The 21,264-nt window shown below is 38.0% G+C and overlaps 2 protein-coding genes across 2 annotated transcripts in view; one reads left to right on the top strand and one right to left on the bottom strand.

Moving 5' to 3' along the window:
- Positions 1-764: 764 nt before the first annotated feature.
- The window catches only part of GTF2E2 (general transcription factor IIE subunit 2), a 54,312-nt gene continuing 33,812 nt past the window's right edge, over positions 765-21,264 (top strand). The window contains exons 1-2 of the mRNA XM_061177309.1: positions 765-1,022; positions 5,166-5,335. Coding sequence (XP_061033292.1) covers positions 5,170-5,335 — 166 coding nt within the window. The 5' untranslated portion in view covers positions 765-1,022; positions 5,166-5,169. The remainder of the gene's footprint in view (positions 1,023-5,165; positions 5,336-21,264) is intronic.
- Positions 11,690-11,986, bottom strand: SMIM18 (small integral membrane protein 18). The gene has a single exon (XM_061177569.1). It carries the CDS (start codon positions 11,984-11,986, stop codon positions 11,690-11,692), a length of 297 nt encoding a protein of 98 aa, XP_061033552.1.

Below are 21,264 nucleotides of genomic sequence, written 5' to 3'. Positions count from 1 at the left end.
CCAATGAAAGTAACGTATTGTGGTAGTACAATTATTATTCCCATTTCCCAGACCTGAAAACCGAAACGCAGGTTAAGTAACTTGAGGAGTAACCAGCACTAAGTAAACGACAGCTGTATAATAGTTGAGCAGTGGCTATGCGCCGCTTCAAGTTGGAGTGAGGAAAGGCCAGCCGCAGGAAATTTGACACGCTCCAGTACGTTGCAGGTCGTGGGCAAGGCCAATTATCTTTTCCGTCGCCTTATTTCTACCCCTTATGCAGCTTCTGAATCCGAAATCCTTTTCCAAGAGAGTTTACAGGGGGCGCGGTTGGGAGTTCAGAAACTGAACTTCACGTCAGGATTTGCCTTTGCTAGCTGTGCTGTCTCGAGCAAGTCATTTAGTTTCACTGGGCCTCTTGTTTCCTCAGTTGAAAAAGAGAGAGCTGGAACAATGTTCTTCGAAGTTTAGGTGTTGGTGACTGGCATTTGATGTAAAGTCACAGGACATCTGATAGACAATAACTTGAAAAATCTCGTCGCCATTTGGGTTAAACAGATCCCAGAGCACGCTGCAGGAGGATTTAGTAGCTCTACAGTTCTATTTCTGTAAAGGAAAGATTTCTTCCCTCTCAGCTGCGGCTACTTAACTCCCACTTAAGCCCCGCTCCCAACCACCCTCCCGTTGTCATGGAGACCAGGGACGCCCCAGCTCTGGATTCCCCTCCCCGGGCGGGGGTATGTGAGGGCGCATGCGCGTTCTCGGCGGCCGAGGGGCCGCGGTGGCTGCCGGGACTGAGCTCCGAACCCGCGGATCAGGAAGTGGCGGTTGGAGCCCGGGGCCGAGTTGCCGCCTGAGCCGCCGCCGCCGCCGCCGCCAGTGCGTAGACCCCGACCTGGCGGGGTAGCGCTGGGCGTGCGTGCGGGCGAGCGGGGGCGCTGACGACGAGCAGGAAGCGGCGGCCACGCGGGCGTGTGCGGCTGGTCGAGGAGGAGGCTCTGGGAGGCGGCGGCCGGGCGCGTGGGGCGGCCCTCCTGGCTCAGGTAGGGGCTGCAGCAGTGGGGTGAGGGGCGCGGAGCCCCGGCCTGTTGTTCCTCCGGGCCGCCTCCGCCCGGGGGCGAGCGGGCCTCCCACCCCGCGGGAGGCTGGGGCCGCCGTTCCCGGCGCGAAACGCTGAAACCTGCTAACAGCTTCTCGGGAGCATCGTCTTTTAGGCCGGAGGTTCATTGAGCAAAGTTTTGGGTTAGAAAGAGGGGAAATTCACATCGGAGAGCTGATTGTGCCTCTTCCTGGCCCCCCCAGCTTGCATTAGCAGCTGCCGTACGAACCAGGTGTGTGGAGTTTGGGGAAATGGTGCCCAGCCACCTAAAGGCTGGGATGTAGATGCTCCTTCTCGGACTGTTGTTTTCAGCTGCCTTTTGGAGACCTACTTTGGAATGATTCCTAAGCTTGAGTAATAATGGTTGTTTCCTGCAAAGCCTAAAGACATTTCCCGAAACAAATAGCTGCGGTAACCTTTTTCCGTCCACCTCTACGTTTCTGTCATTTAAGAGGTGAGCAAGTGTCTATTCTCAGCTTGCCGGCTATTCATAGCAGTGTTGGCACCTTAGAGGCGCAGGCGGGAAAGAAGCGAGAGAGGAAAGAGCAGAAAGGTTGAAAGAAGTCAAATGATCCAGTGGAAAGAATGTGGGCTTTGGAGCGAGAAGATTTTCATTTAATTTTTGGCTTCTTATTGGGGGAACACATGGACTCTCTGAGTTGTGGGATTTTTTTTGTTTTTTGTTTTTGGTTTTTTGTTAATGTCAGATGGGCAGGGTGATGTGTCCTGTCTACAACACAGGTCAGTACATGTAAAACTCTACCGATACTGCGTAGTCTTGTGAGGAAAAGTTAGGCGGAGCATGTGATGGTGAAAGACCTTAAATCGTCTGTTCTACGTGCCATTGGACTTGACCCATAACCACACAGGTCGCCTTTGCTTGGGAGGCCTTTACCAGCATTTCAAGTCTGGAGTGAGGGGCACCTGATATAGGAGTCAGGATATTCGTGTCCTGGCTCAGGTACTTTCAGCTGTGTGACCTTAACGATGCCTCTTCATTTCAGATTTCACATATTAAAATAGAAATAACGCGAAGTACCAGTTACCTCGTAGAGTTGTGAGGATCAAATGCTGTAAACATCAGGTCTTCGTAAAATTTGGTTAAATCTGTGTTAAAATCATGGTTATAACAGCCGGGGTTAGTTATCTGTCTTTACAAGGTGAAATAAACAGATAGCGGATGTTTCCTGTTTTAGGCTTGTTGCCCTCGCCTTATCACTGGGGAATTCTCCTTTCTTGTTCTGACACTTTTCCTCCCCAAGACTGCCTCCTGCCTTCTTCACCCCAGTGTAATGATTAGGTTACTTCTTTTCAGATCCAACTCGAAATAATAGTACTGAAATAACATATATTTGTATAGCTTTATTATTTAAAAAATCATTTTCACAAACATTTTCTCAGTTTATTCTTACAGTTGGGCTAGATGTAGACAGCATTGGTAGTACCCTTATTTTACTTATGATAAAATTGGATTTAGGGAGGTCTAGTGGATTGCCCAGGTCGTGTTGCTGTTAGGGATTAGAACTGAGGGAAGAAGGCAGGTCTTAGATTCGAGGTCCCGTGCCGGTGATTCTTCTTTCGTTCCTTAGCTGAAGTTTACTCTGATTATTTCTTATCAATGCTTTTATATATGTATATATTTTAAATTTTATTGAAGCATAGTTGGCTTACGATGTTGTTTAATTTCTCCTCTGCGGCAGAGTGACTCAATTATACATATATATTCTTCATATTCTTTTCCATTATGGTTTATCTCAGGATATTGAATATTGTTCCTTGTACTGTACAGTGGGACCTTGTTGTTTATGCGTCCTACATATAATAGTTTGCATCTGCTAACCCAAAACTCCCAGTCCTTCCCCCCCCCCCCGCCTCCCCCCCGCTTGGCAACCACAAGTCTGTTCTCTATATTTGTGAGTCTGTTTTTGTTTCGTAGATATGTTCATTTGTGACGTATTTTAGATGTCACATACAAGTGATGGCATATGGTATTGGTGTTTCTCTTTCTGACTTCGCTTAGTATGATAATCTCTAGGTCCATCCGTGTTGCTGCAAATGGCATTATTTCATTCTTTTTAATGGCTGAGTAATTATTCAGTGCTTATATTTTTAACTTTTAGCATGGTAAGTCACGTTTTATTTATTCATTGCTTTTTTAAAAATAAATTTATTTATTTGATTTATTTATTTTTGGCTTCATTGGGTCTTTCGTTGCTGTGTGCGGGCTTTTCTGTAGTTGCAGTGAGGGGGCTACTCTTCGTTGTGGTTTGCGGGCTTCTCATTGCGGTGGCTTCTCTTGTTGTGGCTCACGGGCTCTACGGGCGCGGGCTTCAGTAGTTGTGGCGCAAGGCTTAGTTGCTCCGTGGCATGTGGGATCTTCGCGTATCAGGGATCGAACCTGTGTCCCCTGGATTGGCAGGCGGATTCTTCACCACTGTGCCACCACGGAAGTCCCTATTCATTGCTTTTTAACCGAGGTGCTCAGTGCTTTTATGTTCTCAAATGTAAGCTTATTGAAGGCAAGGATTTATCTTACAGAACTTTTCAAAGGTTGGACTACAGTGCCTCACAAACAGAAGAAATTTTTTTTTAATATATTGGTTTTTTAAAATTAATTTATTTTTAAAAATTTTATTTATTTTTGGCTGCGTTGGGTCTTTGTTGCTGTCAGCGGGATTTCTCTAGTTGCCTTGAGCGGGGGCTACTCTTCGTTGCGGTTTGCGGGCTTCTCATTGCGGTGTCTTCTCTTGTGGAGCACGGGCTCTAGGCGTGTGGGCTTCGGTAGTTGTGGCTCGCGGGCTCTAGAGCACAAGCTCAGTAGTTGTGGCTCACGGGCTTAGTTGCTCTGTGGCATGTGGGATCTTCCCGGACCAGGGCTTGAACCCGAGTCCCCTGCATTAGCAGGCGGATTCTTAACCACTGCGCCACCAGGGAAGCCCAAACAGAAGACATTTAATAAAGGATTGTAAAACCATTAACAATGAGGCTAGAGCAATTTAAAGATGTTCTTCCGTTCGTTACTCACTTAAATATTTATTGAGCTACCCCATGCTTGAAGGCTTTCAAAGTGTAAGATAGAGTCTTTTTCCTCTGGGACTTTGCTTCCCAACTTATGAACACTAGTCTTAATAGTGTAGAAATCATTTTCGTAGTCAGCTTGTGTACTTCTGAGACTCTCCATGGGGTTCTAGGGAGAGTTCAGACAAGAGAGGAATGTTTTAAAATACTTGTTGAATGACCTGTGGCTTCCCTGGTTGTACTGAAGTTGCTTAGAATTGTGGAGTTTTAAAACTGGGAAAAAACCCAAAGAGGTCTAGTCCCACCTCCTTCCAAATCAGGAATTTTCTGTAGATATTTCTAACACATATTAATCCAGCCTCTTCACTACTTATGAGAGTCCACCAGTTTTAAAATATACCTTTTAATTTATAAGCAATTCTGATGGTTCTCATTTTTTTGCAGTGAGCCTAAATTCGTCTCCTAATTTCCACCCAGTAGTCCTGCTGTTGTTCCTAAAACAGCATTGTCCAGTAGGAATACAGTGTGAGCTGCAAATGTGAGCCACACATGTAATTTAAAATTTTCTAGTAGCCATAATTTAAAAAAAGAAAAAATAGGGGAAATTAATTTTAATATTTTACTTAACCCAGTATATCCAAACTATTATGACATTAGCGTAATCAGTCTAAAATATTTCAGTAATTTGAAAAGTTCTTTTCGTTGTATTGAGTCTTTTAAATGCGGGTGTATTTTACACTTAGAGTACATCTCAACTCTAGCCCCATTTCAGGCGCTCAGTCAGCACTTCGGCCAGTGGCTGTTTGTTATATTGGACAGTGTAGTTCTAGAGCTTTAGAGAATAATCCTATTTTTCTTTTCTAGTGCCTAGCACAGTGCTTGGCATATAACAGGCACTAATTAAAGAATTTTTTGAGTGAATGAGTAAGTGAATAAATACAAGTGCTAGACAACTAGTAATAAAAGGTAATTCTGTTTGGGAAGTAACTCTTGTTGAGACCTGTGGATTTGGCACATAGATTTGAGTGACTGGAATCTGTATTAAAGAAACTTATTTTTATCTTTGCAGCATTATGGATCCAAGTCTCTTGAGAGAACGGGAGCTGTTTAAAAAACGAGCTCTTTCCACTCCTGTAGTAGAAAAACGTTCTGTATCTTCTGAGTCATCTTCATCATCATCAAAGAAGAAGAAAGCGAAGCTAGAACATGGAGGATCGTCAGGCTCTAAACAAAATTCTGGTTAGTAGAATTGACTCTTTAGGACTGTTCAGCTTTTATTTTTCGGGAAACCATTTAGTTCATCATTCATATTGTTTGTTAGGTACTTTGTTAAGTATAAGGGATGGGATGATGAGAATTTTTTGCTCTTAAGATGTTAATAGTTGTTTTGTAGTTAGAATTTAGGTTATTATCTTTAAGAAAAAATAAACCCCTTCACTGAGGTTTAATTTATGTACTGTACCGTTCACTCGTTTTAAGGGTATAATTCAAAGATTTTTAGTAAGTTTACAGAGTTGTGCAACAACTATTACTACAATTGAATTTTTGTTCCCACCTCAGCCTCTGATAATTAATCTACTTCTGTCTCTATATATTTGCCTTTTCTGGACATTTCATATAAATGGAATTGTACAATATGTTCTTCAGTATGTGGCTTCTTTTACCTGGCATCTGTTGAGATGATAATGTTGTTCTTGTTCTTTGTTAATATGGTATATTACATTAACGGATTTTCAGATGTTAAACCAACCTTGCATTCTTGGAATAAATCCTACTTGGTCATGGTGTGTAATCCTTTGTTGTGGGATTCAGTTTGCTGACGTTTTGTCCAGGATTTATCCATGTTGTAGCATGTATCAGTATTTCATTCCATTTTATTGCTGAAGAGTATTCCATTGTATGATATATACCACAGTTTGTTTATCTGTTCACCAGTTAATGGACATTTGGATTATTTCCACTTTTTGGCTATTATGAATAGTGCTGCTGGGAACATTCACGTACAAGTCTTTGTATGGACATGTGTTTTTTTCCTCTTGGATAGAATTCCACCTAAGAGTGGAATTTCTTGGTCATGTGGTAAATTTATGTTTAATTTTTTAAGAAACTACCAAAATGGCTGTACCATTTTGCATTTTCACCATCAATGCATGTGGGTTCCATTTTTTTTTCTTATTCTTGCCAACACTTGTTATTCCTTGTCATTTTGATTGTAGCCATTCTGGTGGGTGTGAGGTGGTATCATTGTGGTCTTAATGTGCAGTACCCTAATGACTAATTATGTTGAACTTCATTTCATGTGTTATTGATCATGTGTCTTTTGGTGAAATGCCTATTCAAAATTTTTTGCCCATTTGAAAAAATTGGGTTGTCTTCTTCCTACTGATTTGTAAGAGTTCTTTATATATTCTGGGTACAGTTTCTTGATCCAATATCACATGTGTTCTTGGTGTCATATTTAAGAAATCTTTGCCTAACCCAAGGTCATAAAAAATTCCTCCTGTGTTTTCTTCTAAGAGTTTTATAGTTTAAGCTCTTAGATTTAGGTCTGTGATATGTTTGAGATGATTTTTTTATGTATGGTTTAACATAAGGGTGTAAATTCATCTTTTTGTGTGTGGTTATTCAGTTGTCCCTGCACCATTTCTTGAAGAAACTTTCTTTTCCCCATTGACTTGCATTGGCATCATTGTTGAATATCAGTTGACTACAAATGAGAGTTTTTTTCTGGAATCTAAATTAGGTTCCGTTGACTCATATGTCTGTCCTTATGCCAGTACGATATTCTCTTGATTGCTGTAGCATTCTAGTGACATTTTGAAATTGGGAAGTGTGGAAGTGTAAGTCCTTCAGTTTTGTTCTTTTTTTCAAAGTTGTTTTGGTTTTTCCTGGAGCCTTTGCATTTCCATATAAATTTTAGGATCAGCTTGTCAGGTCTCATCTGTAAAAGAGCCAGCTGTGATTTTGATAGGGATTGCATTGAGAATTGCTATCTTAACAATATTAAGTCTTTCAGTCAATTAACATGGCTATCTTTTCATTTTTTTAGGTTTCTAATTTCTTTCAACAATGTTTTGTAGTTTTTAATGTATGTCTTGCTTTATTAAATTCTAAATATTTTATTCTTTTTGATATTGTGAATGAAATTGTTTTCTTAATTTGATATTTGGATTGTTAATTGCTAGTATATGGAAACACAGTAGATTTTTGTACACTGATCTCAAACTCTGCAACCTTGCTGAACTCATTATTTCTAGTTTTTTGTGTGGATTTTTTAGGATTATCTATATGTAAGATTTTGTCATCTGTGAATAAGAACAGTTTTACTTCACCTTGCCAATATGAATGCCTTTTCTTTCTTTTTCTTGACTGTTAGTATTGGCTAGTAATAGAAGTAGTGAGTGTGAATATCTTTCGCTTGTTCCTATCTTAGGGGGAAAGCATTCAGTCTTTCACTATTATGTATGTTAGCTGCAGGGTTTTTGTAGGTGCCCTTTATCAGGAATTCCCCTCTATTTTTAGTTTGTTGAGAGCTTTTAAGACAAATGGGTAGTGGATGTTGTTAAATGCTTTTTCTGCATCTATTGAGGTAATCATGTTTGTTCTTGTTTTTTATTAATATGGTATATTACATTAATTTGTTTTCAGATATTAAACCAACCTTATATTCTTGGAATAAATCCTACTTGGTCATGGTGTGTAATCCTTTTTATTTGTTGTGGGGTTCACTTTGCTGAATAATCTGCTTCTGTAATATTTTGTACAGAATTTTTGCTGATATTTTGTACAGGATTTTTGTATCTACTCGTGAGGAATATGGTCTGTAGTTTTCTTTTCTTGTGCTGATTGGGGTATTTCTGGCCTCAAACGATTTGTGAAGTATTTCCTTTTCCTCTATTTTCTGGAAAGGTTTGTGAAGGTTTGATATAAATTTCTCCTTAAATATTTGATAGAATTCACTAGGGAAGCCATTTGGGCCTGAGCTTTCCTTTGTGGGATGCTCTTGGTTGAAATTTCTTCTTATAGATCTATTCAGATTTTCTATTTCTTCTTGAGTTAATTTGGTAGTTTGCCTTTTTAGGGGTTTGTCCATGTCATCATCTACATTGTCCAAAGTTTTTTAGAGTATTCGCTTTTGATTTCTATAAGGTCAATAGTGATATCCCGCCCTTCTTTCATTTCTGATTTTAGGAATTTTTTGTTTGTTTATTTGTTTTTGTTTTGTTTTTTGGTTAGTCCAGTTTAAAGGTTTGTCAATTTTGTTGATCTTTTAAAAAAAACAACTCTTTGTTTCACTGATTTATCTGTTTTTCTGGTTTTTAAAAATTTCATTTATTTCCACTTTAGCATTTATTATTTCCTTCCTTCTGCTTATTTTGGGTTTAGTTTACTCTTAGGCTATTATCTTTTAGACATCTAGGTCAGTGCAACTTAATTCACAACAGAAATTATTTACCTCCTTCAAAGTGTAGCAGTGTAATCTTTATTGATGTCATCTTGTTAGATGTTCTTCAAGCTGTTTTACTGGTGTTAAAGCAGAGCCAGTCTTTCTATCAAAGGAGGTTTATCATTCTTGTTAGCACATGCATTAGGTTTGATTATCTCTCATTACAATGAAATTTACATGAATTCATAATAAAGTTTTACAAATTGTTTTAAACAATTAACAGAGACCTGCTCTTAGACTTGGTCTCTTTGATCTGCTTAAGAATATCTTTGCTCCAAAATCTCAGTGGCTTAAAACAACAAAGGTTTGTTTCTCTTTCATACCACATGTTTATCATGTGTTGGCAGGGGTCTTAGCTCATTACAGTCACTCAAGGACCCAAGCTGATAGAGTAGCTGATATTTCAAATGTTGTTGGTTTTGTTTCAATGCCCGAGGGAAAGAGAACTCTGGAAGATCTTGCCTGGCAGTCAAATGCTGTGGTCTGGAGGTGATACACATCAATTCCTCGCACATCTCATTAGCCAGAGCTAGTCACAGGGCTGTACCCAGACAGTTCCATGTGCTCCGAAAGAGGGGAGCTGGAAATACTGGGTGTAAACACTAAAGACTACCATACCACCCTAGCTCGGGGCACTACCATTGGACTGCCCGGTCAGCTGCTTGTCAGGTCTCCTGGTTTAGCTTCCCTACTGGCCATTCTCTGTACAATAGTCAGTGATTTTTCTAATCATGAATCTGATGATGTCATTCTCTGCTTAAGGCTGATCATTGCTTTTCAGACAAAGTCCACCTTTTCCTGCAGCCTACATGCTGTACTTGATCTTGTCCCCCTTATCTTTTGTGCCCATATCTCACTTTTCTCCTTGTACTCTGTCCTAGTGATACTGGCTTGTAGCTCCTCTAACATGCTTCACTCTCTTGCCTCTTGGCCTTTGCTCATATTATTTCCTCTTCCTGGAACGTTCTTTCTTACCTCCTTCCCTCTTTCCTTTGGTTAACTCCTATTCCTCTTCTAGGTTTCAGCTTTAAAGTCATTCCCACTTTCCAATTTGTGTTTATTGCTTAGCCTTTGAATTCCCAGAGCACTCCCTGTTTCTGACAAAGCTATTGTGTGCCACTGTAATTGCCTGATTACTTGTTTGCCATTGTAACCTAATCCCTCACACATGGAAGCACTCAGTACATATTTGTTAAATGGCTAAATAGATTACAGGGTAGGGTAGGGAAAAGGTAGTGTATGTTATCAAAAAATCTAGTTATTAAAGGACCTGTATGCTTCCCATCTATGGCAAGGACCCCAAAGTTTTCCATTTATGAAAATGTGGTTTTAACAAGTGCTCAGAGTAGCTCTTGGTTACCAAAATATTTTGTATACCTAAGTTCCACAAGTCCTTTGAAAGTTGGTTATGTTATTTGTGTTTGTTTCTAATGTTAAAAGAAAAATATAAAAACATTGTGTGGAAAAGCGATTTCAGACTGGCATGTAGGGTTCTCTAAGTTGAAAATGACAGATACTTATTTTTCACTTCCCATATCAAATATTTTCTGTTTTGCCATAATTTTCAGTTGCTGCTTAATGTTGATGAGACACATTTAGTTAAGTGCCGTTACTTCCAATTATTTTGTTATTTTGAGTAATGCTATTGTAAACATCTTTGTATCTTCAGTTTTTTCTTTTGAAGTAATTTCTCAGAATAAATTTCCAGGAGTGACATTTCTGGTCTAAGGGCAGTTATAGTGATCTGAATCAGGTTAAAAGCATACTTTGGTTTGTTCATGGGTAGTAGCAAAATAGTGTCAGGGTTATAAAATATAATACTGTACAGGCTTTGGCATTCCAAGAAATAAGATTGCCATATTTCTTAACAGGTGTTAAGTGGTCCTAGCTTTTGACTTGCTTTTGACTTTTTTGGCAGTCTTTTTTTTTTTTTGGCCACACTGCGCGGCTTTCGGGATCTTAATTCCCGGACCAGGGATTGAACCCGGGTCCTGGCAGTGAAATCGCCCAGTCCTAACTACTGAACCGCCAGGGAATTACCTGGCAGTCTTTTTGCATTGGGTATCTTAGGCCTTGGGAGTGTGAATGCAAGAGGCATAATGAAAGAACAAGCTCAAGAAATGCAATTTAGGGGGCATGCGAGGAAGTTTGAGCTTGACAACAGCTCATCTTAGGCCATGTATTTCTTACTAAACAGTAAGTCAGTTTTTTGTTTTTTTTTTAAATTGATTAGTTCTGTAATTTTTTTTTCCTAAATAAATTTATTTATTTATTTATTTATTTTTGGCTGTGTTGGGTCTTCGTTTCTGTGCGAGGGCTTTCTCTAGTTGCGGCGAGCGGGGGCCACTCTTCATGGTGGTGCGCGGGCCTCTCACTGTCGCGGCCTCTTGTTGCGGAGCACAGGCTCCAGACGCGCAGGCTCAGTAGCTGTGGCTCACAGGCCCAGTTGCTCCACGGCATGTGGGATCCTCCCAGACCAGGGCTCGAACCTGTGTCCCCTGCATTGGCAGGCAGATTCCCAACCACTGCACCACCAGGGAAGCCCAGTAAGTCAGTTTTATGAAAAGTTTATGCAAGTGTCCTTGTGACCTTGCTGAGTATTTTGCGTCTTTTTTTTTCACACTAATCCTACATAAAACTTAAATCTTTAAAAATGTTTAAGTTGTCTTCAATAAACTAGAAAGTATTGCTTCTTAGTAAGGGACTTACGTATAAGTGGGAATATTTTACTTTGGATTTAGATAAGTACTTTAAGTAGCATTTTAATTACCAAAATATATGAAGGATAGTACTCTGTTTTAGTTCACATGGTTTGTTTAGGTATGTTATTTTGGGATCATTAGCCTTTCTTTTGGTTTCCAGTTTACTTTTTAATGCCTAGTATTGAGTTCTAGGAATCTTTTGTCTAGTTTTTGAAGTGTTATTTTAAATAGATTGGTAAATTATTCACATTTGTGAAAGTTTTACTGTGTATTTAATGAAATCGATACACACACAAAAAGTGCATATTTAACTTGTTTTTCCCTTCTAGTAGAAATCTTTTAATTATTCATAGTCAATTTTGTAATAACAGTTGACCTCAGAAATTTTTCTTTCTCAGTAATTGACGGCTGTTTTCAGAGCTTTTGTTCATCTTATGTAGAGTACTAGACCACTTCAGTTTCACGTTTTCTGATGTTGTCCATCATACTTCTAAGAGGGTTCGGTTCATTTTTCAAGTCTTTCACAGTTTTGTTTTTTACACAGCAGCAGCAGTCAAGCACTTCATAAAGGAAAGCCAGCACCACTAAAGATACCACTGTAAATATAAATAAAAGCAGAATGACAAAGCAGGCAGTGTTCCAGTTATCATGGAAAGGGTAAATTTTTTGAACTTGAAAACCAAGGTACTGATAAACAGATGTAGTTGTTTCATTCCAGAAGCTGGAGCTCTGGGAGGCCATTCTTAGAGATTCCACTTCTTATATCGCTCGTTGGAATCTGTAGAAAGGTAGAAAATGAATATATGTAACCAAACTCTACAGATTGGTCAATTCAAATGTCAGTTTCTAAGATTTGTTAGTAAATTTATATAGGCTGCATGAGTCTTCCTTATTTTCTGTCAGAATTAATGCCTGAATGGTATTCTTTAATTTTTTCGATATCTATGCAGTGTACTCTGTAAACCATACTATGTATTTTTAAATGTATATCATTTGCTAGACAAATATTTATGATCAAGATTCATATACAGAAATTAATGCTAATGGAGGGAGAAAAAAGGCAGCTGAATTGGTTTAAAATTTGATTAAAGTAGTGGTCAGAGGGCTGTTATCTACAAAAAAATCTTAGCATTTTACAGTTGTGTTCTTCAAACTGTCTGCAGAAAATCTTTTCCCATTACCCTTGTGGATCCTTCTCACCTTCTTGGTTCAGTGTAGTTCTGTCTATTTCCACTCCTTTAAACTTCCAGGACAGGTGATCTGAATCAGGAAATAATGGCTGAGTGAAAAATAGTAGAGAAAGAAAATCCAAATAATGACAGTTTTCAGAATAAGGATAATACAGTTTTAGATTAAAGTTGTCTATGAAGAGACCTTAATCTTAGGATTTTTTTTGGTTATGTATATGATAGTCTTAAATGTTTCATAATACCTAAATGACCTATGGACAGGAATATTAAAAAAAAAAACAGGCAAATTCAGCATCCCAAAGGTATGTATTATTAAATTATTATTCCATTTCACAAAATTAGCCAGTGAGTTAAAGTTTCACTGTTCTTGCATTAAGCTTTGCTCTTGTTGACCTGATACTTGTTGGGCCTTAAATGGGACTGTAAGGATTGAAGATCTGATAGTATTAAAAATAATAAATGACTTTATTATCTTAATCATTCAAAAATATCTTTTTAAGGGGACTTCCCTGGTGGTCCAGTGGTAAAGAATCCACCTTCCAATGCAGGGGACGCGGGTTCAATCTCTGGTCGGGGAACTAAGATTCCCACATGCCGCAGGGCTACTGAGCCTGCATGCCTCAACTACTGAGCCCATGCGCCTCAACTAGAGAGCCCACATGCCACAAACTGCAGAGCCCATGTGTTCTGGAGCCTGCATGCCACAACTAGAGAGAGAAAGCCTGAACGTCACAACTAGAGAGAAACCCACATGCCGCAGTGAAGATCCCGCATGTTGCAACTAAGACCTGACCCAGTCAAAAATAAATAAATAAACAAAAACCCCAAAAATATCTCTTTAAGCTTTTTGAAAAAATTATAAAATACCTATATACTAAGAAACTTTTTGAAATGAGAGGAAAAAACCCCATAGTTCTACTTCCCTAATTCAGTGACTGTTGTCAGTTTGTGTGCTTGCTTTTATGAAAGAAATTATTTTGCGTGATTTTTTTGCTACATAGTTGTAAATAGACTTTCATTCTTGTAAACAAATGTTTATTGATTACCTACTGTGTAACAAATACTTTTTAAAAAATATTTATTTATTTGGCTGTGCTGGGTCTTAGTTGTAGCATGCAGGATCTTTGTTGGGTACACGGGATCTTTAGTTGTGGCATGCAGGATCTTTAGTTGCGGCACGTGGGATCTTTAGTTGCGGCACGTGGGATCTTTTAGTTGCAGCATGTGGGCTCTTAGTTGCGGTATGTGGGATCTAGTTCCCTGACCAGGGATTGAACCTGGGCCCCCTGCGTTGGGAGTGTGGAGTCTTAACTGCTGGACCACCAGGGAAGTCCCAACAAATACTTTTCTAAGTGCTGGAGATAACTTGTGTGTGAGAGTATGTTTCATTTATAGAAAATTTCAAGGTAGTACAGAAGTATAAGAGTATAATAAACACCCATGTGCTTATAACACAGCTTCGTTGATCAATTCTTGGCCAGTCTGTATCTCTACTCACTTCCATTCCATGGATTATTTTGAGGCAAATCCCAGACATCATGTCACTTCATCTAGGAATATTTCAGTATATATCTCTTAAAAGGTGAGGACTCTGTTTTTAAATATAACCACAATATCATTTTCACACCAAAAAAGATTAAAAACTGACTTAAAACCCCCCAAACATAACAATATAATTCCTTAGATTTCTGTTCTCTTTATAAATATAATTTTAAAACTTTGGGGTTAATAAACTAATATTTTCTAAGGGTTTTTTTTCTTTTTTCTTTAAATCTGATTTGCGTGGCAGATCATCTCACTTCTTTGGTTGGACTTGGTCCCTTCCTTTTTTCCTTCATATATTTTGGAGGTTAAACTGATGATCTGAGGCCAAAAGTAAAGGCTTAAATTCATTTTTTCTTGTTGGATTTAAGAATCCATTTATGGTGCTTGGTCACCCTTCATCTTGAAATGAGGGACAAGAGACTAATGGACAGTAATTGAATTAATTGCTTCTGTTCTGGGACATACAAAAATGCATTGTCTGGAACACAGGTATTTGAGTAACTTCCCATTACATTACAGTATTTCAAACTATGTCAAGAGACCCAGCCTTGCAAAGTTACTCTTTTATCTTTTGAATTTTTCTCTTCCAAGCACACCCTTATAGAAAGCAGGCTGCTGCATTGTACAGCTCTGGGGAGCACCAGTCATGTTTTGTTGTGGGGTGGGTGCCATTCAGGTAGAATACAGTGTAAATTGGGCTTGTGCAGTGTGGAGTCCTGGTAGGCTGCCCCTCCAGCTCTGCATTGTTGCTGCCTCTGAACTTAACCACCTTTTACACAAATAGTCAAGTAACCTATAGAAACTAACTCAAACGGAGACAAAAATTAAGTCCTTTTTGACCCAGCCTTGCTGATAGAGTAGTGTCATGAATGCATGTGCACAGACACACAAATGCCTGAAAAATGTTCAGCTTTGGAACTCCTGTAGGATTTTTAGCACTGCTAAAATGCAGATACTCCTGGGAGAGGTAACAAACATTGTTACAATTATTCTTACTTCAGTGTGAATGAGTTTCAGGTGCTTTTTAAAAAGCAGAGCTAATAGAGGAGAGGGAGAGGAAGAAGATTAGGACCTTGGTGAAATGGGGGATCGTGTGACTTATGTGGGCAGGTAAAGAACAGGAAGAATTTCTTGAGGGTCTGTCTAATAACTTTACCTTGGCTAACCTAGCCCTCTCCAGCACTGATGAAAGTATTCCTTAGACTTTCTGTTAAGGCCTTTCAGGTTGATTCCTTTTTAAAATTTGGGAATTTCTTTTGAAGATTTCTCTTCTAAATCTGGCATTAGAACTGATTGCAGGGGAAACAATGGTAGGGGAGGGAGGAGAGAGTAGAGTGAGGTAATTTCCACATTATACCTCTGAAATTAATCTACCATATTAATTAATGTTAATTTAAACTGCTATTTCATGATTGATATCAAAAATATCATTATAGCAATTTAAAATAAAAATTAAAAGCATCACCTATGGACTTCCCTGGTGGTGCAGTGGTTAAGAATCCGCCTGCCAATGCAGGTGACACAGGTTTGAGCTCTGGTCCGGGAAGATCCCACATCCTGCGGAGCAACTAAGCCCGTGCGTCACAACTACTGAAGCACGCGCGCCTAGAGCCTGTGCTCCGCAAAAAGAGAAGCCACCGCAGTGAGAAGCCCGCGCACCACAACAAAGAGTAGCCTCCGCTCGCTGCAACTAGAGAAAGCCCGCACGCAGCAACGAAGACCCAACTCAGCCAAAAATAATAAATAGATAAAATAAATAAATTAAAAAAAAAAGCATCACTTATAATCTTATCTCTCTAACATATCAAACTTGTAATTTTTTTCTTTTATCCTAGACATTGGCTGTATAAATCTATAACTCATACCTGGTTGAAATTATACTGAATTTATTACTTTGTATTTTAATTTATTATGAGCAGGCCTTTTTATTTTTATTTATTTTAATATTTATTTCATTTATTGTTATTTTTATTTTTGGCTGCGTCGTGTCTTTGTGGCACGTGGGCTTCTCTCTAATTGTGGTGTTCGGGTTTTCTCTTGTTGAGATGTGCGGGCTCAGTAGTTGTGGCATGCGGGATTAGTTGCCCCGCGGCATGTGGGATCTTAGTTCCCCGACCAGGGATCGAACCTGCGTCCCCTGCATTGGAAGGCAGATTCTTTACCACTGGACCACCAGGGAAGTCCCATGAGTAGGCCTTTTTAAATTTGTGGTGACTTCTTAAGACTGGGGAGAAATTGTAAAGACTAATAATGTAAGTTACTGTTTCAAAATGAAATTTTAGAATGATTAGAAAGTTGGCTTAAGGAACTTTATATTCTATTTATTTTTGAGGTACAAGTGAACTGCTTAAAAATTTTTCAGGTCCCCTTGCTCCTAAAAAAATAGAGTGAGAAGGAGGGAGGGGGAGAGATGGGAAGGGAGAGATAAGGGGAGGCAAGAAGGGGGGCAGGCAGACAGACACACAACTAAATTCACTTACTTTGAAGTTAACTTGTACCCATCAATGAACTATTCTTCTGGTTAAATTAATGTAGTATACTCACACAGTCGGATGTTAAGCATGAATGAGGTGACTGTAGTGACATGGAAAGATTTCTAGGATATGTTGTTAAGTAAACAAAGTGCAGGACAGTGTATAGAGGAAAAAGGGAAATAATATATATTTTTAGTTGCTTGTATCTGCACAAAAATCTTGGGGATATACAGAAATTAATAACAATGATTACTTGTGGGGTTGGTTGGAGAGTTGGAGAGTAGAGTCGGGAGACAGGGACGTATGTGAGACTTGTCAAGATGTACCTTGTTATATTCCTTTGGTTTTTGAACCATTTGAATGTATTATTTATTCAAACCCAGAAGTATTCCTTGCCTTTGGTTTTTAATAATCTATTGTGTTTGGATTACTTCTAAAAAATTAGGATTAGTCAATTGTGACTTTGGTTAGACTGTGTACTTTATCCACACACAAATATGCTTATGATAATTATACTTGCGATAGTGACTGGATAGCAGTATGTGCCATTTCCACGGGTACTTGTAAGTTTTGCTAGGAGCATCTAAGCAGTTTTCAGAAAGAGTATATATACATGTCAGGTTTATGTTGTGAATGATGACAGTTTGCCATTTGTGAGTGTGTTGATAACTGCTGAGCATCTCAAAACATTCACTTTTTAGTTAGCTTCTGGGCATATCTGAAAAAAGTAAACCCTGTAATATAGATTCATTTTCCACCTTAAATTTAATGTGGTTTATTCTTTCAGAGTACGGTAGAGCTCTAATAATTTTGTGTGTTAAGCTTAGGATAAAATCTAAATCTTGCTTTGATGAATTAGACATAATTAGATACGTAGAAAGATATTTGTCATTAGGATTTTCTTGTATTTTGAGACTATTTTTGAAATTAAAATGTAAATTTATGTGAAGCAAATGCTGTAACATGCCTTACGAAAAGTGAGAGCAAACAGTAAAAAGTAGGAACAGTCTCATATATATAATTTTTAGTTTATTATTATTTTCTAATACATTCCCATCACCTATTTTTCCTCCCATTTTAAAAGGCCCTAGTGAAATATTTACAGGAATAGGACTTGGAACTGTTCTGGAACCTTGAATTGCCAGATCAGAATAAAATTATGCCTTTGCTCTATTTGTGGAAAAAGGCCTTGAATTGAATTCTCTAGTGCATTTAAGCATATCACTTTGAAATATGATCAATTAATCCTAATAGCCTTTATATATAGAACAACGCACCCAACGCTGGAACTCTCTGGCTTAGGCCATGTCTTTAGTTAGTTTGGCTAAACAGCAATGAGCCTCCATCTGTACTAACTATAGATATATTGCCAGTAAAATGTAGGCTGATTATAATGTTTAAAAAATGTGGGTGGTAGGAGTTTTTGTCTACAGTTTACCTGAAATTTGAGTTATGAGTTAACTGTTTTATTTGACAAAGTTATTTTTATTTGATCTGAGACCTTTTTTTGAGCTCCCATACTTCGTATAGCAAGCAGGAATGTTTTCTAGGCAATTAACCACATTGTACCGAACCTGGAGAGATCTAATATCTTCTTACAGCAACCTTTGGGCTTTGTAAGGGATACTTTGCTCATGCTAGCAGAACACTGGTTAAGAAACAGAAGGAATAAAAATTATGAAAAAAAAAACCTTTAAAATTTAAAATAGATTTACCAGCAAAGAAAAGGACAGAAGTTGGATCTTTAGGTCAGTATATATAGGTAATATCCTGGAACTCTAGCATTTACTAAATAATTATTTTTTCATGCTTTAATATTGTAGAATTAGAAATTTGGTCAGCAGTTGAATAGTAATTTTTAGTAGGCATGAATGATTGCTGTTAGCTATGAAAGTAATCTTATTACCTTGAAAGGTACCCTCCTTCCTCCCATAACCAATTCTTCTTAGAGCATATTTTTATTTTAAAATTTAGTTTATCAAAATGACTTACTGTGTATTTATTTTAAGTTCGGTTTAAGAATAACTTTAACATTATATAGAAATACTGTGATAAATGTATATTTTTGTGGCATATAAAAAATGAAACACTGCTTAAGAAGGTTTTTATTTAATAGCATGATTTGTATGTTATAGTGATAGAGACTTTAAAATTTGACTGTAGGGAATTATTTTAATGAAAATGTATGAAAGCCTAAAGCTCTATAAATGGTCTCTTTGGTTACAGTATAATGCAGCCTACGTAATGGTACCTTTATGGTCTTTTTATTTTTATATACAAATCACAATGTGATAATTTATTGGCATTCTCTACATCTACACTCAAAGTCAAATAAAATTTTGAATTATTTTCTCATATTCCTTAAAATACAGCAGACTTTCTTATAAATAACTGCTTTAAATTTGCACATATAATCAGAAAGCTTTAGTCCCAGATTTGCTTTTAGTCTAGATTTTTCTTTAAGAAAAATCCTTTGTTAAGACAGACCAAACCGCTGAAATGAAATAGCTCAGAGAAAATGAAATTTGCAAGTAACCTCTTAACATCACATGCATATGGCTTACTCTAAGGTCTGGATATAGATTAGGTTCATAGAAAATGTAATGATTTTCTGTTAAGGCACAGATGGTAAGGGTGCTTATCAAATAGCAAAGATAGTCTTCATATTTTCATAATAAAATCCTACCAAACAATGAAATTAATACATTTTTGGGGGTCTTTAGTAGGAAGAAAGCTTTCTGCTTCGTTTTTATGGTAAAATATTTATATTGTATCATAAAGACATGTATTATTAAATGAAAAGATCGTATAACCTACCTCTTGTCTGAAAGGCTGCAGTTGAAGCGATGGTATCCGTCTGTTTGTAATGCAGTCTAGTGCACAGCCAAGATGGAGCTGTGCTTCTATTGGTTGAACCACAATGCAGCTGACGGTTTCCCCTACGTGCATTTGCATTAAGTCCTGCCACCCTAGGAGTAAATCATTCATAAACTTGAATGGAGCCGTCTGGGTTCTCAACTGTCACCCCTTATTTTGGCCTTATTTTTTTGTCTTTAAGCTAAATTTCTGCACAGGAATTTGTGAGTTAGTAACAAATTGATGATTCCATAGTGCTTAGCTGTAGAATTTCAGATCCTTCAGTGATTATTTCAGTGCTAGGGCTAGAAGATAATGTCGAGAGAGGCAGTAACCTGGGAAACAAACAGTCCAGGTTTACCAGCGTGGTGTTTCCTTCATGAAGTGTGCATAAGAGCTCCTAAATGATATTTTCTTTCTCTTCTTTCTAATACTTGTTATTTACATAAATCTTGCTCTCTGGAAGTGATTATTTCCATGTGGTGGTTTGATTTAGATGAAATTCTGAGGAAGAAGAAAGGAAATAAGGTTTTTATCTCTACTATTTGGGAGAAGGGTAAGTTTTGGTAGATACACCACCTGTGTTAAAAAAGCAGTCTGTGAAAGTTAAATTGCAAAAGAATCCTCAGTTGGATGTGTAGAGATAGAATGATTTTCTTATCGTGTATTAGAGTTGTGGTCTAAGCTTAACAGTCAAGGTTTTTATTTATGGGAGTGGCTACTAGAACAACAGCAGACTAGGTAAATGCTTGCTGTGCAGACTTATTTTTTAAAATTATGGATAATTGGCACATTTGTTTCTAGGGCCAATAAAGGGGTATGTGGAAACATTCTTATTATATTCATTCATTCAGTCAATTAATATTTATTGTTGACTGTGCCTGGCATTGAGTTAAACACTGGAGGCCTTATGGTAAACAAAACTGTATGTGCTTCATGATTGACCATTTGCGTGGTGCTTATCCTTAGCATATTGTCCTTAACTGTTATTTATAGTCTTTCCAGTTAGTTGTTTATTTAGCAGTGTAGGATAAACGTAGTATTATTTTCCTAAAGTCAAACAAGAATTCCCTAAATATGCATTTATGAATTTCTGTACTGTGACAAAATATCCAGTTTGAGATGGAATAATCTGTGTTAAATATTAGTTAATGATTCTTATACAAGACATATCAGAGTTTACAACTGGATTTGAATCTTTACTCTGCCACTTATTACTCTGAGCTTTCTTAGGTTTAAAATGAGACAGTAAAACCTCCTAAATAGAATTTTTGGGAGGGATTAAATGGGAAAATCATTTAGCACGGGTCTTGGCAATAGTAGGTGTTCAATAAATGTTACTATTATCATTATGAGCTTCCTGAAACCTTGGGAAAATGAACCATGTAGGAAGTATTTCATAATTGAAATAGTAAATGTGAAAACACACCTGTAAGGCATTCTTTGTTTTTTTGTTTTTTTAGAATTTTGCCAAGGGAACAGAGTTTTATTATTTGTTTGTTTGTTTATTTATGGCTGCGTTGGGTCTTAGCTGTGGCACGCAGGCTCTTCGTTGTGGCGTGTGGGCTTCTCTCTAGTTGTGGCATGTGGGTTTTCTCTCTCTAGTGGTGGCACACAGGCTCCAGAGCGTGTGGGCTCTGTAGTTTGTGGCACGCGGCATGTGGGAATCCTAGTTCTCTGACCAGGGATGGAACCCGAGTCCCCTGCATAGGAAGGCGGATTCTTTACCACTGGATCACCAAGGAAGTCCCCGTAAGGCATTCTTAATATTGCTATTTTTGAAAACATAGTAAAGAAGGCTTTAATGTGTCAATTATTATATTATTAAAATTGTAACAAAGTTATTTTTAAAGGAAAATTGCATATGAGGTCTCAAAAAATCATTCAGTAAAGCCTTTTCACTAACTAATCTCAAAGGAATATTATGTTGCCTTCTAGAAGCTGTTACTGTGGA

Source organism: Eubalaena glacialis, chromosome 20 (assembly GCF_028564815.1).
Source record: "Eubalaena glacialis isolate mEubGla1 chromosome 20, mEubGla1.1.hap2.+ XY, whole genome shotgun sequence".
Taxonomy (NCBI): domain Eukaryota; kingdom Metazoa; phylum Chordata; class Mammalia; order Artiodactyla; family Balaenidae; genus Eubalaena; species Eubalaena glacialis.
This window is presented reverse-complemented; position numbering and strand designations above follow the sequence as displayed.

Bases quoted from the DNA above. Each gene is read 5' to 3' on its own strand.
- SMIM18 (XM_061177569.1), bottom strand. From the start codon at position 11,986: ATGGCCTCCCAGAGCTCCAGCTTCTGGAATGAAACAACTACATCTGTT.